This window comes from Rhinopithecus roxellana, chromosome 14 (genome assembly GCF_007565055.1).
Source record: "Rhinopithecus roxellana isolate Shanxi Qingling chromosome 14, ASM756505v1, whole genome shotgun sequence".
NCBI lineage: Eukaryota > Metazoa > Chordata > Mammalia > Primates > Cercopithecidae > Rhinopithecus > Rhinopithecus roxellana.
The window spans coordinates 94,987,162-95,006,316 of NC_044562.1; the positions used below are offsets into that span (position 1 = coordinate 94,987,162).

Consider the following 19,155-nt stretch of genomic DNA (forward strand, 5'->3'; position numbering starts at 1 on the left):
TTAAACATAAGACCCCAAACTCTAAAGACTACTAGAAGAAAACATGGGGGAAATGTTTCCTGATATTATACTGGGCAAAAACTTCATGGCAAAGACTCCAAAAGCACAAGCAACAAAAAGAAAAATAGTTAAGTGGAAGTACTAAATTAAAAAGCTTCTGAACAGCAAAAGAAACAACAGAGTGAAGAGACAACCTGGAGAATGGAGGAATATTTACAAACTGTTCATCTGACAGAGGACTGATAAACAGGATATACAAGGAACTCAACCTAACAGGAAAAAAAATCCTATTAAAAATTGGGAAAAGGTCTGAATAGACATTTCTCAAAAGAAGACATATAAATGACCAAGAAATATATTTGAAAAGCTCAACATTACTAATTGTCATATTAAAACCATAATGAAGTATCATTACATTAGAATGATTATTATCAAAAATACAAAAAGTAACAAACATTGATGAGGATGCAGAAAAAGGTGAACTCTTTCTAACTCTTTGTGTTAGAATTTTCTCAACGTTGGTCAGAATGTACATTAATGCAGCCATTATGGAAAATAGTGTGGAGGTTTCTCAAAAAAACTAAAAGAACCACCATATGATCCAGCAATCCTTCTACTGGGTATTTATTCTAAAGAAAGGAAACCAGTATTGCATCACTTCACGGTAGCTAAGATAGGGAATCAACCTATATATCCATCAACATATCAATGGATTAAAAAAAGTGCAGTATATATATACAGTGGCATACTATCGAGCCACTAAAAAGAATGAAAATTCATTATTTGTGGCCATATGGATGAACTTGGGGGACATTATGGGTTATGCAGAATAACTCAAACATGGAAAGATAAATACCACATGTTCTCACTCATGTGAGAGCTAAAATTTTTTTGAGCTCATGGAAGTAGAGAGTAAAATTGTGGGTATTAGAGCCTGGGAAGGGAAAGTGAGATAGGGAGCATGGGGAGAGGTTGGTTAATGGATACAAACTTACATCTAGGTTGATAGAATGAGTTCTGGTGTTCTGTAGCACCAAAGGGTGAATATGGTTAAATACAACTTGTTATGTATTTTCACAAAGCTAGAAGTGAGGATTCTGAATGTTCACAACCCAACAAAATAAGATGGATATGCTAGTTACCATAATTTGATCATTATATACCGTATACACGTACCAGAATATCACTGTATCTCATAAATATGTACAATTATTTTATGTCAACTAAAAAGGGAAAAAAGAATTCTTTGCCTAAATCAATATCACACAGACTTGTTTTCCTCTAAAAGTGTTAAGTTTTATGTTGAGTTTTATATTTAGATCTGTAATTCCCTCCTGAGTTTACTTTTGTATAAGGTATGAGGATGTGTCAAGATCCATTTTTTTAATATAGGAACATCCATTTGTCCAGACCATTTGTTTAAAAGACTATTCTTTCTCTATTGAATTGCCCTTGCTTTTTTTTTCAAAAATTAATTGACCATATTTGTGTGTGTCTGTTTCTGGGATATCTTTCCATTGATGTTTGTGTCTGTCCTTTAGCCAATACCATGTTGCCTTGAGTTCTGTACTTTTATAGTAAGTCTTGAATTTGATAGTGTGAGTCCTCCAACTTTGTTCTTAAAATTGTTTTGGCTGTTCTGGTTCCTTTGCATTTTAATATATTTATAATATGCTTGTTGATGTCTACGGAAAGCATGCTAGAATTTTGGTTAGGACTGTGTTGTGTCTATCGATCAAATTGTGAAGAAGTCACATCTTAACAATATTTAGTTTTTGATTCCATGAACACAATATAATCTTAATTTATCTTTCAGCATATAGATACTGTACATATCTTCATTTCCTTATATAAATCCATGTTTTAATCTTTTATCTTTCTGCTGCAAAAACTCCTTTTTACATTTCTTAGAAAATAGATCTCCTGGCAATGAATTCCCTCTAGTTTTGTTTGAGAACGTTTATTTCATCATCATATTTGAAAGATATTTTTGTTGGGTATAGAATTCTGGGTTTATCTTTTTTTATTTGAAGTGACGGACTTTAAAGATGTCACTTCAGGCCGAGGTGGGCGGATCACAAGGTGTGATGTTCGAGACCATCCTGGCCAACATGGTGAAACCCCGTCTCTACTAAAAATACAAAAAATGAACTGGCATGGTGGCACATGCCTGTAGTCCTAGCCATTCGGGAGGCTGAGGCAGGAAAATTGCTTGAACCCGGGAGGCGGAGGTTGCAGTGAGCCCAGATCACACCACTGCACTCCAGCCTGGCAACAGAGTGAGACTCCATCTCAAGAAAAAAAAAGATGTCACTTCATTTTCTTATGATTTAAATGGTTTTTAACAAGAAATCTGTGTGTATATAATGCTCCTTTTCTCCCTCTGCCTCTGATTTTCAGCATTTCAAATACAATATGCCTAGGGATTTTTCCCTCCCTTCCCTCCTTCCTCTCCCATCCCCACCGTATTTATCTTAGTTATTGTTCTTCTGTCTGTGGCTTGGTGTCTGTCATTAATTTTAGAAAATTACCGGCTGGGTGTGGTGGCTCACACCTGCAATCCCAGCACTTTGGGAGGCCAAGGCAAGCAAATCTCAAGGTAAGGAGATCGAGAACATCCTGGCCAACGTGGTGAAACCCCATCTCTACTAAAATACAAAAAATTAGCCGGGCGTGGTGGCGTGTGCCTGTAATCCCAGCTACGCAGGAGGCTGAGGCAAGGGAATTGCTTGAACCTGGGAGGCAGAGGTTGCAGTGAGTCGAGATGGGGCCACTGCACACCAGCTTGGCGACAGAGCAGGACTCTGTCTCAAAAAACAAAAAAGTTTCAGATATATTTTCTTCAAATATTTTTCCATCCTGTCCTCCCTCTTCTTCTGAGATTACGGTTATAAATATGTTAGGATGTTGGAGACTGTCACACAGCTTTTTGTTGTTCTGTCTTCAAGTTCACTGATTCTTTCCTCAGCTGTGTCAGTTTTACTTACGAGTACATCAGACATACTCTTTATCTCCATTTCCATTTGATTCCTTTTCATAACTTCCATGCCACTGCTGAAATAACCCATCTGATCTCACATGTTATCCACCATTCCTATTAGAACCTTTAGCATATTAGTCATACTTTAGCATATCAGTCGTACTTACTTAAAATTTGTATCAAGGCCGGGTGCGGTGGCTCATGCCTGTAATCCCAGCACTTTGGGAGGCTGAGGCAGGAGGATAGCTTGAGTCCAGGAATTCAAGACCTGTTTGGAAAACATAGCAAGACACTGTCTCTACAAAAAATAATAAAATAAATTAGCTGGGCATGGTGGTACCTGCCTGTGGTCCCAGCTACTTGGGAGGTTGAGACGGGAAGATCACTTGAGCCTGGGAGGTCAAGGCTGCAGTGAGCCCTCATTGTGCCACTGCACTCCAACCTGGGCAGCAGAGCAAGACCCCATCTCAAAAATAAAAATGAAAAATAGAAGCAAATGCTACTTTTTTTTTTTTTGTTTTTGTTTGAGACGGAGTCTCACTCTGTCACCCAGGCTGGAGTGCAGTGACCGGATCTCAGCTCACTGCAAGCTCTGCCTCCCAGGTTTACGCCATTCTCCTGCCTCAGCCTCCCGAGTAAAATGCTACTTTTTTTTGAATCGATAGGCTACATGAGGATGAAGACATCAATGGAATTGCAGTATACTACCATTTGGAGTTACCTAAAAATAATAATAGCTAACACATCTTCAACATTCTAGGCATTATATTGTGTGCTTTACATATATTAACTCATTTGATCCTCACAAGCTTTTTGTTTTGTTTTTTTTTTTGAAACGGAAACTCTATCACCCAGGCTGGAGTGCAGTGGTGCTATCTTGGCTCACTGCAACCTCTGCCTCCTGGGTTTAAGAAGTTTTCCTACCTCAGCTTCCCAAGTAGCTGGGATTACAAGCACCTGCCACCATCCCTAGCTAGTTTTTGTATTTTTAGTAGAGAGAGAGTTTCGCCATGTTGGCCAGGCTGGTCTCAAACTCCTGGCCTCAAGTGATCTGCCTGCCTCAGCCTCCCAAAGTGCTGGGAGCTGGGATTACAGGGGTGAGCCACCGCACCAGTCCTCACAAACCTTTTGAGGTAGAAAATATTACCATGTCTTTTTTACAGTCAGAAAATGAAGATTTAAGTAACAAGATTGTGGCCCTTGACCACACAGAGCTAAAAAAATAATTTACTGGTTTAGATTGAGTAACTTGCTAAAGAATAATTTTTAATTATTTTTAATCTGTTAGATTTTTAAAATAATTTTATTTTTAATCATGGTAAAAAATATAACAAAATTTACCATCTTAATCAGTTTTAAGTATACAGTTCAGTGGTGTTAAGTACATTCACATTGTGGTGCAGCAGATTTCCAGAACTTGTTCATCTTGCAAAACTGAAACTCTATACCCATTAAACAACAGCTCCCCATTTCCTCATTCCCCCAAGCCCCTGGCAGCCACCAGTCTAAGTCCTATTTCTGTGAATATCATTGACTTTAGAGGCCTCATAAGAGAAATCATACAATATTTGTCTTTTTGAGACTAGCTTGTGTTAGCATAATGCCCTCAAGGTTCATCTGTGTTTTAGCATGCAGAGGGCCTTCCTAAGTCTGAATAATATTAATATTACATTGTATGTATATACCACATTTTGCTTACCACTCATCTGCTGATGGACATTTGGGCTGCTTCCACCTCTTGGCTATTGTGAATAATGCTGCAATGAACACAGGTGTTTAGATATCTCTTTGAGACCTTGCTTTCAATTCTTTTGGATATGTAGGAAAAAGTAGAATTGCTGGATCATATAGTAAATTTTGCTTTTAATTTTTTGAGGAACCTCCATTCCATTTTCCATAGCAGCTGCACCATTTTACATTCCCACCGACAGTATGCAAGAGTTCCAGTTTCCTCACATCCTCATCAACAACTGGTATTTTCTGCTAGTGGTGGTTTTTGATAGTAGCCATCCTAATGGTTGTGAGGTGATAACTAGTGGTTTTGATTTGCATTTCCCTAATGATTAGTGATGTTGAGCATCTTTTTTTTTTTTTTTTCCCTGAGATGGAGTCTTGCTCTGTTGCCCAGGCTAGAGTGCAGTGGTGCAATCTCGGCTTACTGCAACTTCTGCCTCCCGGGTTTAAGCGATTCTCCTGCCTCAGCCTCCCAAGTAGCTGGGACTGCAGGCACCCGCCACCATGCCCAGCTAATTTTTGTATTTTTAGTAGAGATGGGGTTTCACCATGTTGGCCAGGCTGGTCTTGAACTCGTGATCCACCCGCCTCGGCCTCCCAAAGTGCTGGGATTACAGGCATGAGCCACCACGCCCGGTCTATGTTGAGCATCTTTTTATAGGCCATTTATATATCTCTAGAGAAATCTATGTTCAAGTCCCTATGCCCATTTTTTAAATTGGGTTATCTTGCTGTTGAGTTCAAAAGTTTGTTATATATTCTAGATTTTTTTTTTTTCCTTTATTTTGAGACAGCATCTTACTAGCTGTCTCCCAAGCTGTGGTATAGCAGCATGATCATGGCTCACTGCAGCCTTGACTTCCCAGCCTCCAACCTCAGCTTCCTGAGTAGCTGAGACTACAGGCACACACCACCTAACTAATTTTTAATTGAGAACAGGGTCTTGGTTTGTCGCGCAGGCTGGAATGCAGGTGGCAGGATCATGGCTCACTGCAACCTAAGACCTCCTGAGTTCAAGCAGTCCTCCCACCTCAGCTTCCTAAGCAGCTGGGACTACAGGCATGTGCCACCACACCTGGCTAGATTTTTAAAATATTTTTTGTAGAGACAAGGTCTCACTATATTGCCCAGCCTGGTCTTGAACACGAGTTCAAGAGATTCTCCCACCTCAGCCTCCCAAAGTGCTGGGATTATAGGCATGAGCCATACACCTTGCCTATTCTATATCTTAACCCCTTAGCAGATACATGATTTGCAGATATTTCTTCTCATTCTGTAGGTTGCCTTTTTACTATTTATTGTGTCTTTTGGTGTGCAGAAGTTTTTTAGTTTGATATAGTCCTATTTGTCTATTTTGCTTTTGTTACCTCTGCTTTTGCTATTGTATTTAAGACATCACTGCCAAATCCAATGTCAGAGAGTGTTTTCTTCTAGAAGTTTTATAGTTTTAGGTCTTATGTTTAGGTCTTTGATCTATTTTGAGTTAATATTTGTGTGTGACATAAGGTGAGGTCCAACCTCATTCTTTTGCAGTGGATATCCAGGTTTCCCAGCACCATTTATTGAAGAGACTGTTAGATTTTTTAAATGCCCTGAAATGATTAGTTTGTAAGATTTTCTATTTAAAGGATTATTACACATTGAAATTTAGCTTTAATGTTTTCTTAGTTGTTGATATGGATAGAAGTTCAAGTTTTGCAGGAATTATGCAGAATATCTTAAGAGTGAGAGGTGTAATTTTTAAGTGGTCATTTAGGTCTTATTTGTTTATGGAGTTGTTTGTTTTGAGATGGAGTCTTACTCTTGTCACTCAGGCTGGAGTGCAGTGGCGACTACAGCCTCTGCCTCCCAGGTTCAAGCGATGCCCGTACCTCAGCCTTCCAAGTAGCTGGGACTACAGGCACGCGCCGCTAATTTTTGTGTTTTTAGTAGAGAGGGGTTTCGCCATGTTGGCCAGGCTGATCTTGAACTCCTGACCTCAGGTGATCCCCCCCCCCGCCTTGGCCCCCCAAAGTGCTGGGATTACAGGCGTGAGCTACAACGCCTGGCCAGATTAAAATTTTTAATATAAGGTAATTTCCAAGTCATTCTGTGTATCTTTTCCAATTCTTAATATATACTAAAATGTTGGTTGCTGTGAGCTATTTCTTTAAAAAAGAAAAAAAAAAGGTAATCCAAAATAAATATGTGGAAATCATTTGCATTATTTTTCCCGTCCTCTTTTGCTTGTAGGGAAGCAGCTCGAGAGTGTCGTAGAAAGAAGAAAGAATATGTGAAATGTTTAGAAAACAGAGTGGCAGTGCTTGAAAATCAAAACAAGACATTGATTGAGGAGCTAAAAGCACTTAAGGACCTTTACTGCCACAAATCAGATTAATTTGGGATTTAAATTTTCACCTGTTAAGGTGGAAAATGGACTGGCTTGGCCACAACCTGAAAGACAAAATAAACATTTTATTTTCTAAACATTTCTTTTTTTCTATGCGCAAAACTGCCTGAAAGCAACTACAGAATTTCATTCATTTGTGCTTTTGCATTAAACTGTGAATGTTCCAACACCTGCCTCCACTTCTCCCCTCAAGAAATTTTCAACGCCAGGAATCATGAAGAGACTTCTGCTTTTCAACCCCCACCCTCCTCAAGAAGTAATAATTTGTTTACTTGTAAATTGATGGGAGAAATGAGGAAAAGAGAATATTTTTTAAAATAATTTCAAGGTTTGTGCTGAGCTCCTTGATTGCCTTAGGGACAGAATTACCCCAGCCTCTTGAGCTGAAGTAATGTGTGGGCCGCATGCATAAAGTAAGTAAGGTGCAATGAAGAAGTGTTGATTGCCAAATTGATATGTTTTCACATTCTCATTGTGAATTATGTAAAACTGTTAAGAGACATATCCTCTAAAAAGAACTTTAGTATGGTATTGAAGGAATTAGAAATGAATTTGGAGTGCTTTCTATGTATGTTCTCTTCTTCAATACTGAAAATTTGTCCTTGGTTCTTAAAAGCATTCTGTACTAATACAGCTTTTCCATAGGGCAGTTGTTGCTTCTTAATTCAGTTCTGTATGTGTTCAACATTTTTGAATACATTAAAAGAAGTAACCAGCTGAATGAAAAAGCATGGTATTTGAATTTTAAATCAAAGTAAATAAAAGTACAAAGCATATTTTAGTTAGTACTAAATTCTTAGTAAAATGCTGATCAGTAAACCAATCCCTTGAGTTATATAACAAGATTTTTAAATAAATGTTATTGTCCTCACCTTCAAAAATATTTATATTGTCACTCATTTACATAAAAAGATATTTCTAATTTACTGTTGCCCATTGCACTTACATTATACCACCACCAAGAAAGCCTTCAAGATGTCAAATAAAGCAGTGATATATATTTGTTTATGAAATGTTACATGTTGTCAAAAAATACTGATTTTAAATCTTTTCCATATTAACAATTTAACAGAGAATCTCTACTGAATTTTTTAAATGAAAGAAGTTGTAAGGATATAAAAAGTACAGTGTTAGATGTGCACAAGGAAAGTTATTTTCAGACATATTTGAATGACTGCTGTACTGCAATATTTGGATTGTCATTCTTACAAAACATTTTTTGTTCTCTTGTAAAAAGAGTAGTTATTAGTTCTGCTTTAGCTTTCCAATATGCTGTATAGCCTTTGTCATTTTATAATTTTAATTCCTGATTAAAAGTCTGTATTTGTGTATATCATACATTGTTTTCAATACCACTTTTAATTATTACTCATTTTATTCACTAAGCTCGATAAATCTAACAGTTACTCTTTAAAAAAAAAAAAAAGACTAAGGTGAATTTTAAAAATTGGAAACTGACATAATATTAGATTATAATTTCTCATTTGGGGCCGGGCGCAGTGGCTCACGCCTGTAATCCCAGCACTTTGGGAGGCCGAGGTGGGTGGATCACCTGAGGTTAGGAGTTCAAGACCAGCCCAGCCAACATGGTGAAACCCCATCTCTACTAAAAACAGAAAAATTAGCCGGGCCTGATGGCGGTCGCCTGTAATCCCAGCTACTCGGGAGGTTGAGGCAGCAGAGTCGCTTGAACCTGGGAGGCAGAGGTTGCAGTGAGCCGAGATAGCACCATTGCACTCCAGCCTGGGTGACAAGAGTGAGACTCTGTCTCAAAAAATAAAAATAAAAAAATTTCTCATTTGGGAAGGAAATTCCTTTTAAAAAAGAGTTGAGACACTTAGAAAACTAACGTTTTTTATTTAGTCAAGAGTTATTTAAGAAAGTCAAGCTTGTTTAACAAAATATGAAGATTTAAGTGTTAATTGCTGGATCCATTTTTAAAAGTAAGATTTTAATTACATTTGTAAATGGTATATTTTTGTTTGTAACAAACCATTGTCTTTTTTCAAGGATGAACAGAGTTTATGAAGGAGCATCATTCTAAGAATTGAGTGATGTAGTCTTTATGTTTGGACAGTTCACCAGATTCTCAAGAAGGCTTTCAAACAACTATAAAGTTGATGTTTGTCCTGCTGAGCTAATGGGGAAAGTTATAGCATAAAAATTGTGTAACAGCATAGATATGTCATTTTTTAAAACTGGTTTAACAGAAATCAAGCAAAGTCACAATATGTTCACAAGTTGGAATTATTTATTGAGTCAAAATGTCGAATTGAACATTTTGAATGTCATAAGTGTTATAAATGAAAAATTGCCTGATGTTTAGCAGTTTGTATTCTCTAAAGTTTTTCAAAAGTTGAGGCTTTCTACTTAGTGGGAAGTTGGTGGCCCTCTTAGTCCCTGATAAATCAAGGCAATCACATTCATGTGAGCTGCATGAATTTATAAGTTATAAAGACCTTGTCCTTCATACCTTGAGGATGATTGCACTGGTTTTGAAGTCAGTTACCTAATGGTGAGGTGAGAAATGTATCCTGTTGCTAAATCTGTTTTAGACCTTTGGTGAGACTTGAAGATTTTGGTTTATAAAGATAAAAATCAAGCATCTTTTGTGCAGGTTTTTTCTTTTTTTAATGCAAGAATGGTGGGGAGGTTTGTTTGTAAGCATGAAACTTTGAGAATCTTTATTAAGAAAATGACATAATTTTTAAAAACCTTGTAGCCAATAACATATGTGGCCACATTACCAGTAATAAATCTTTTTCTCTTTATATTGGCCAAAAGGGACTAAAAATGTCATCATAGGAATTTGTATATATGCTACTGATTTGCCTAGAAAATAGCAAGTTTCGTATTGCTCACTTTGCAAATATAGGGCCATGTGGCACTTTTATCTATAGGACAGATTAACTCTAATAAAAATGAAGTGGGGAGGGGTTTATTTTTGATATATTACTCTTATGAGTTTTCAAGCTTTGATAGTGTTTAACTGAAAAGTGGCTTAGAAAGGGCTAGATCCAGTGTGTTCATTATTAAATAATTGCTATCAGATACAATTTTAAGTTCATTATTTTTCAAACTCAAGTACCATATTGGCAACCATAATATTGTCATAGGTGCTCTCTTCATTTAGATATTATTGGGGGGGGGTGGCATTTGTATATGTGTACATATATATATATATATATATACAGTATATAATCTAAAGCTCTGAGAGCTCTTAAGTCAGGAATGCTGAGTATTATAGTATATTGAGGTCAGATGAAATTTTACATTTTTGTGTGTTCTGTTGCATCCCTTCTGGTAGTTTCTATGACTGCATTACTCCAGCACTCAACAATTGATTTTATCTTCTAATTTTCTTCCAAGTATTTTATTTTTTATTAGTTTTCTTTGGCTTGATACTTTTAAATATGTTACTAGTCACTTGAAAGCATCTCCCCCAAAAGTATTTGGTTTTTATGATTTGTCTGTGGCAGCTATAACAGTGGTAAGAACATTTTGAAGATAGCTTTTTTTTTTTTTTTTTGAGACGGAGTCTCGCTCTGTCGCCCAGGCTGGAGTGCAGTGGCCGGATCTCAGCTCACTGCAAGCTCCGCCTCCCGGGTTTACGCCATTCTCCTGCCTCAGCCTCCCGAGTAGCTGGGACTACAGGCGCCCGCCACCTCGCCCGGCTAGTTTTTTGTATTTTTTAGTAGAGACGGGGTTTCACCATGTTAGCCAGGATGGTCTCGATCTCCTGACCTCGTGATCCGCCCGTCTCGGCCTCCCAAAGTGCTGGGATTACAGGCTTGAGCCACCGCGCCCGGCCTTGAAGATAGCTTTTTAAAGGAACCACTGATTTTTTCAAAAATCATCCTGGGGGAGGAATTTTGGCATTTCATTTGAGCAGGGATTTTGTCAGAAAATGTGTTTTGACGATAGGTCAGCAGCAGTGCTAGTCTCTGAAAGCACAATACCAGTCAGGCAGCCTATTCTATCAGATGTCATCTGGCTGAAGTTTGTCTCTCAGGACAAATCCCTACTATCATTTTGACCTTTTGGAGTGACATGTGGAATCATACAAAGGCTTAGGAGGAAATATGTTTGTTTAAACCATGATACTTTTACTTACTTGAAGTGACTTCAATCTAGATTTCTTTTCATATTTAATAAGTTTTTAATTCTATGATCAGCTATAGTCAGCTGTTACCAGAAATTGGTCTCTGTTTATTTTGAAGATCACGGTTGCTTCATTTTGCAGGATTAAATAGGGCTAATATATCTTATAGTTAAGATCTTGAATTAAAGTGGGTTTTAGAATAGTGTTACATACCTTTTCAGTTATTTTCAAGAGGCTTTATTTTTGTTGCCTTTGTAGCCCTGAAAGCTATTGGTATATTTTTCCCCCATGGATCTAATAGAAAAGTTGTATATTTATTTGGAATATATTTACATTCTGTCCTTTGTAAATGTTTGGTGTAACTTGCACTTTTTAAAATGACCTAGTTTGGGTATTAGCAACTTAAGAAATTCCCTCATCAAGTAATTCTCAACTTTTTAGTCTTTCTCCTCTCTTCAAATCATGTGACTTTTTAAATGGAAGTTTTTCATTAATTAAAATATTTTAGCACCTAAAAGCTAGCCTTAAAAACAGCTGTAAAAGAACTTCAGGAAATTAGATCTGACTAGCCCAGTTAATTAAAAGACGGGCTCAAACCTTGTTTTATTCTTTTTCATCTTGGATAAAGATTGAAGGGAAAATAACTCAAGTGAATAATATTTATTTTCAATTTTTAATGAGACTTTATCCTCATCACAACATTAATACTGTACATAGTATGCCAAAATGTCCACTAATTTGTCTAGAATAGTACAAGACTTTTTAGAGCAATTGTCTTCACAGAGACCACATGTAATCATTTTACTGAATTATTTTCATTTTTAATGGCTTTGTTAACATCAGAGAAATGCTGCCTAAATTTGACTGATTGCAGATGAGGAAGGAGAAAGTAAAGTGTGCATAGTAAGCCTGTAGGTGAAGAGTTGTGAGATAAATTTGTTCACTCAGTTGTACAAAGCACAACTAGAACTTTTTGTTGGGTGGCTTACATACATCTTGAATATTCTTAATGTAATAATGTTGACTATTAAGTTGACTGCACAGTCACTGTATGTACTAGGAACTGGTTTCCTTGACATTGTAGAATCAATGGCTAGGAGAGGCATTAATCTTTGAGGGGCTGAACATATCATGAAGCTGAGTCAGTATGGAAAATTTTCAAATAAACAGGGTGCTGAAGTTCCATCTGTCTCATCTGCTTATGATAAGTTCTTATTGATTAGTGAATGTAGCTTAAGCCTTTGTATGTGTCCTCAGGGGGCAGACCGACTTTAAGAGGGACCAGATAACGTTTGAATGGAGGGATTATATTTCAGGTGTTTTAGCTTGAAATTTATTTTTTAAAAAAAGAAAAATTTTAAAAATATATAAATAAAATAGAACAAAGCCGGTGATGCAAGTTGATATTATAAACAGGCAGTTTTAGCACAGAAAGAAAATACTGACCTGTCTGCATTCTGGTACGGTGGGTGCAGGTCCCAGCTGGTTATGACATGATACATTTTTAATTATTCTCACCAGCAAGTAAAAGGAAAATGAACAATCTTCTGGAAATGTCTTTGAAAATTATCAAAGAGTAGGAAATTCACATTGGACCTAACATTACTTGCCTATAGAAGTATGGCATTTCCAAGTTTTTGTCTGAGAAGCATCTCAGAGATGTGAGAGTAAATCTGAGATAGTTTAAAAATTGGTAGGGAAGGAAGAAAATCTCTGCAAATAATGATTTTATGTTTGTTGGCCAAGTGAAATGATCTATCATTGTGTTTGGGAGGTTTTATTTTCTTATGTTTTTAAAATTAAATTGGTAAATGCTTTATAGATGTATTTTTATCCAAGTGCCACTCCAATTTGTGTATGTAATAAAATTATTTATATTAAAAGTGGGAAATAATTTGTCAACATTTTTTTGAGTATAGATTTATTAGGGGTGGCAAAGAAGAGTGCTAGTTAGCAGTTTTCCATGTAAAGTTGTCCTTGACTGATTTGTCCACATGTCAGTTGTAACTCCCCCACTCCCTACAAAAGGAATTATTTCTAACCCAGATGTATCACTTGAAACTTTTTAAAAGCAAAATAATCAGGGAAGTTCCTAGAAAGGTGTTTGGCTTTTTGGTTTTTCCTTGAGGACTGGGGTAAAGACTTTCCCCAAAACTGTCAGCACAAAACAGGGTATTGATTTTTAACTCTGATGTTTCTATTGGAGTTGAATAATAAATAAATAATGAGGGAAATACATTTCTAATAAAATTCCCTACATTCTAGAAACATCCCTGTTTTAATTTTTTTACCTAAATCTTTTTGTGCTTTATGTGTAAAGAAAAAAATGTACTGAGTTACAATGCATTTTATTAACACTATGTACATAATAGCTGCTTTGTGTTCAGAATGGTAGCAGTTGCTTTGTATATTAAAGTGATCCTTGTGAATTTGTGAAATATTGTCATAAAGTGCTTTTTCTTACTGTAATCTTTGTGGTATCAACTGTCATAATGCTCTTTTTACACAAACATTTATGTGCAGTCACATAAACATGCTTTTAAAAACTCTGTAAGTCTCTTTTTTGGGAATGGGATCTCTTGATATTTTGTTGGGTTTTTTTGCTAGTAGAGTGAAGCCATGTTTTATTGGACTTAAAGTTACACACAAGCTTGTGACGGAAGGCAACAAAACTAATTCAGACAACAAGAACATATCTTCAGTTATTGGATCCCTAATTTTCAGGACAAAACCTGTTTTTCAATAAGATTGAACAGTGCCTGTTTGTGGATTTGGAGATGTTACTGTCAAGATGACCAATGGAGACATATGACCAGCTGTCTCTGATGTCATAAAACACATGTGTTCACTGAAAGGACAATAAGAATATATGGCTTCTCAGGTCCCCTTGCAATTCTAAAAATCTGATTATATAAATTGGAAGGAAAGGGAAAGGGATATGGTTAATCTCTGCTTAAGATGTAAGAATAAAAAGACTATTAACTTCTGAAATAAGTTCTGAGACATCTGAAAATAAGCAGCTGCATATTCGTATGTTTCTTCACTGTCAAGATGTGTTCAAGCCTGCTACACCTGCCATTGTATTGGAAGGATTAATTTCATTTATTTTCTACAACAATGTTTACATAATGTATTGCACAAAATGAGACATTTTTGAGAGTGGTATTAATTACATGGGGGACAATAGGCATGAACCAGGGTTGTTCTGAGCATATCAGAATCTGAGGTCACCCTGCCATGTTCAGGTGCTTGGACCTTCAGGAAAAGATTGCCCATCTTCATTGTCATTTGACCAGGCACTGAAATGACAAGACCACATCCTTGAGAAGTCACATCCAAAGAGAAAATTCTGATCCATTTCTAGTTTTAGTGCTTCTCCACTGAAGATTTAACATATGTCTTTTACACTCTGGTTGCAAAACACAGGCCCAAGATAAAACACTTAACTTCTCCCCCAAATCTTCCTTCAGCTGGTTTTTCCATCCCGTAAGCGGTGCCACTATCCACCTGTTAAATTGTTTAGGGGAAACCTAGAAAAGCGCTGCCTTAATCAGTGTTATCCTCCCTCTTAACTGCATTCTGATTTCTCCACATCTTAAGTGCGCTGACCAAACCGGACGAGAATTCTAACGGGCCTGACACCAAATGGAAAGGAAGGATAATGTCCAGGATTTGAATGCTATCCTTGCTTTTAATTAAGATGCAATTCACATAACAAAATAAACTTTTTAAGTGAACGATTAAGTGGTAGTACATCCACAATGGTGTGCAACCACCACTTCTATCTAGCTCCAAAACATTCTCGTCACTCCAAAATAAAGCCCCGTTACTCTCCATTTTCTCCTCCCCACTTGTCCCTGGCAACCACCAATCTGCTTCCTATTTCTATGGATTTACATCCAGGTATTTCATGTGAGAATCATACAATATGTGTGTTACTTTTTTGGTCTAGCTTCTTTAACATGTTGTTGAGGTTGATCCATTGTAGCATGTTTGCAGTACTTCATTCCTTTTTATAGCTAAGTATACTTTTTATAGTAAGTATACCATTGTGGATATATACCGTAAGTTTATTGATTCATCCAGTTGAGTTGTTTCTATCGTTTAATGTTCATAGTGCTGTTATGAATGTTCCTGTACAAGTATTTGAGTTCCTGTTTTCAATTATTTGGGGTATATACCTGGGAGTGGAGTTGCTGGGTCATATTGAAGTTGTACATTTAACTTTTTGAGGAACTGTCAAACTTTCCCTCAGCCACTGTACCATTTTACCTTCCACCATTGATGTATGAGGGTTCCAATTTCTCCACACCTTCACCAACACTTATTTTGCCATTTAAAAAATTATAGCCATCCTCATGGGTGTGGTCTCTCATTGTGGTTTTGATTTGCATTTCCCTGATTACTAATGATGTAGAGCATCTTTTCTTGTGTTTGGCCACCTGTGTATCTTCTTTGGAGAAATGTCTGTTCAAGTCCTTTGTTCACTGAAATTTTATTGTTGGGTTCTAAGTTCCTTATATATTCTGGGTACTAGGCCCTTATAATTTTCACCTATAAATTTTTGCTTTATAATGTCCTCATTATTTTCAAACTTCATGAAATATGTACACTTGTAAAAAAAAATGGAACATGCAAAAGGGCAAACTGTAAGCAGTTTCTGTGTTATGTTTTTCATGACAGTCTGTGCATATATACACAAATATAATGTATGTTCTCTCCTCCTCCCTCTCCCTTTCTTATACAAAAGGTAGCTACAAACAGTGGTTTATAAACAGCTGCCATTGTACAGATACAGTTTAACCAGTACCCTCTTTTGGGGACATTTGGCTGTTTGACATTTTTTACTGTTACAGATATACACAGGTTGGTAACTAGGTCTACACAAGTTATATCTCCAGGATACTGAGAAGTAAAAGTTATTTCTGAATTATGGTTTTCTTCGTATTTGGATATTGTTTCCTAATTATTATTAGGTATCTGCTAAGCAATTTTTATTAAATTATGTTGATTACTATTTTTATGTCAAACTTTACAGTCTAGGCATTTTTTTCTGGAATTAAAATTAGAAGTGGCACAGACTAATAAGGCTTTCCTTTTCTCATCTCTGTTAATACTGTTTTCTTTCTAATCTCATCCTCAGAAATAATTGTTCTTAGCAAAGAAACAAGTTTTCAATATGCCATCTTTTCTAGTGTTACTAAATGTTTAACTCCTCTCTGGTTGTAGAAGGAAATACAGGTGTAACATGATTTTAGAGCAGAAAGAGCTAACAATTAAATCTTCAAGTTGGGCCTTGTGCAGTGGCTCACACCTGTAATCCCAGCACTTGGGGAGGCCAAGGCAGAGGCGAGCAGATCACCTGAGGTTAGGAGTTTGAGACCAGGCTGACAAACATGGTAAAACCCCGTCTCTACTAAAAAATACAAAAATTAGCCAGGCATGGTGGCAGGCGCCTATAATCCCAGCTACTTGGGAAGTTGAGGCAGGAGAATCGGTTAAATCCAGGAGGCAGAGGTTGCAGTGAGCCGAGATTGTGCCATTGCACTCCAGCCTGGGCGACAGAGCAAGACTCCCATCTCAAAAAAAAAAAAAAAAAAATCTTCACGTTTTAAGGTAAAACAGAACTAAGGACTATCTGGTGTCATGCTGTTTATGTCAGTGCTAAGACAATAAAAGTCTCCAGTTTCCCAGAGCAGGGTTCTCTATACTCACTACATTCGTGTTAAAAGACCTTGAGAAAGCTACTTCTCTCTAGAGAGACATTCTGGGGAGCAGTGAGGTTGTGACTGTTTGTCTAACACTAACACAAATTACAAGTCTGTTTTACCAACTATTAAGTGAAGTCCTATACCTAGGGCCACTTAACAGTACTGGGGTACATTATATAGTGATTTTTTTAAGTACTTTAAAATTTTATTTTTGTTCATTTTTAAAGAATTGGCAGCAAATGCTTCCCATAAACAGCAATTAAATGGTATTATTATTGGAGGTGAATCTTTTACATTATGGTAATTTTGTTATTCAGAGTATGCCTCAATACTTTAATATTCCTGCAAATTTATTTCTCCTATACCTTGGGCAAGGAGAAATAAAGCACATAAATTAAGTATATGGTAACTCATCTGTAAAGGAATGTGTATTTTTCATGAGTCAGTGTGAACTCCCTTTATGAACAGGGCACCATGTTACCACCTGAAATACAGAATATAAGGTCAGGCATGGTGGCTCACACCTATAATCCCTGCACTTTGGGAGGCTGAGGTGGGTGGATCACGAGGTCAAGAGTTCGAGACCAGTCTGGCCAATATAATTAAAACCCCATCTCTACTAAAAATACAAAAAATTAGCCGGGCATGGTGGCGGGCACCTGTAATCCCAGCTACTCAGGAGGCTGAGGCAGAAGAATTGCCTGAACCCAGGAGGCAGAGGCTGCAGTGAGCCAAGATCACGCCACTGCACTCCACTCCAGCCTGGGTAACAAGCAAAACTCCATCTCAAAAAAAAAAAAAAAAAAAAAAAAAAAAAGATATACGGACATGTCCTACCATCCTTGCTTTCTAGGAGCATAAATTGTATTTGCTAAGATAAAACATTCCAAATAATGTTATCCTGCCCTGAGTTTGCAATCTAGTGTTCAGTTAACAGATAAAAGCATTTTGATAACTACTATTTAAAGATGGTATCCAGGCCATCTACCATGAACTAAAGCAAGCTACCCTTTAAGTGATAATCTACTTGGAAAACAACATTCTTTATAGTGGGGTTCCAAGAACCTTGTATCATACATACATTTTAACACAGCATCTTGGCAGCAGTATTTGGTATTAATTGGGGGAAAAGTTAGTGATACCCACTGGATTATTTAAATGCATAACTGTTTAAAGAAATTGGGCAATGTGAGTGAGAATCAAGACTTAGTAAAATAGGTTTGGATTAGGTTTCTATCTTTAACTTGAGGACAAAACAAGCACACTTAAAATGTGCATTTATGGGATAAAATATTTAAGTAAAAAATACATCCCAACTTCACTGACATTGGTAGTGGACACTGTGGTGTGCTGCTCAGATACGCTCTCGCTCGCTCTGTCACACACACACACCTGAAACACTCATTTCCCCAGCTTCCGGGAATGTTGATGGCTGATGGCTCCCAACAGACTCCCTCTCCAGTATTGTCTTCAGCTTCAGGTTATGACCCTTGTATCCACCAGTCCACGCAGGGTCATAAAGGACCATCACCTGCTTCAGTTATGGCTTAACTGCAGGACCATCTCAACTCTAAAGAATTAGCTGAGGACTTTCCTGACTACATCCCAGCCCAATTTCTTCCTCTTTCCCAGTCTGTCTGCTTTCCAAGGTCAGAATATTGATCTTGGAAAAAGCATTCCCATTTAAACTTTTCACACCCTAATCTCAATCTTTGAGTCTATTTCCCCAAGGAACCTGACCTGCAACAACATTCTAAGCCCCAAGCCAAGAAAATCACTTGATTTTTCACTTGGACAACCTATTTATGATGATTTTTGTTTTTTCTTGCCTCTGCTTCTAATTTGTAGGTCAAAGGAAAAAAGCTGCCTTCAAATTTTTCTGATTCTTAATGTTTTATGAAAATGGAAAACAACCCAATAATAGCTTACCTCATTTGGTAGATCACCCAGGCATATTATTGAAGCTCCCACCTCTAACCCACCCTGCCCCATCCATGTTAACACCCATCTCCAAAGTTATGGATCTTAAAGAAACTGAACTCTAACTAATATATGCATTTCCAATAACATACCTAAGTGGGACTGGCTTGTCACTACAGTGTTGTTGATACTGCCAGGCTTTGTTTTAAACAATCTTTCATATTCATGGTGCAGCACTGACATTTTATGGATTCAGTAAGCAATGGATATTTCCATTTCACGTGTATTAGACTTGTGTTGAACTAGTATATCACAGAAT

The 19,155-nt window shown here is 37.1% G+C and overlaps 2 protein-coding genes across 11 annotated transcripts in view; one reads left to right on the forward strand and one right to left on the reverse strand.

Annotated features, from left to right (window-relative positions):
* The window catches only part of CREB1 (cAMP responsive element binding protein 1), a 70,851-nt gene extending 62,339 nt beyond the window's left edge, over window positions 1-8,512 (forward strand). For 3 of the 5 annotated variants that reach the window (XR_004053114.1, XR_004053115.1, XM_030916148.1), the window contains one exon: window positions 6,947-7,986. Coding sequence is in view for 3 of the 5 variants with exons in the window: in XM_030916148.1 (XP_030772008.1) it covers window positions 6,947-7,091 (145 nt within the window). In the remaining 2 variants the exon portion in view is untranslated. Of the gene's footprint in view, window positions 1-6,946 lie in introns of all 5 variants that reach the window. The other 2 variants (XM_010386069.2, XM_010386068.2) reach the window with 2 other exon arrangements.
* The window catches only part of METTL21A (methyltransferase like 21A), a 58,255-nt gene that overhangs the window by 22,680 nt on the left and 16,420 nt on the right, over window positions 1-19,155 (reverse strand). The window contains exon 4 of one of the 6 annotated variants that reach the window (XM_030916152.1): window positions 3,148-3,248. The exons of 4 other annotated variants lie outside the window; for them this stretch is intronic. In XM_030916152.1, coding sequence (XP_030772012.1) covers window positions 3,160-3,248 — 89 coding nt within the window. In that variant the 3' untranslated portion in view covers window positions 3,148-3,159. Of the gene's footprint in view, window positions 1-3,147; window positions 3,249-13,328; window positions 14,505-19,155 lie in introns of those variants that run through there. One more of the 6 variants, XM_030916151.1, reaches the window with a different exon arrangement.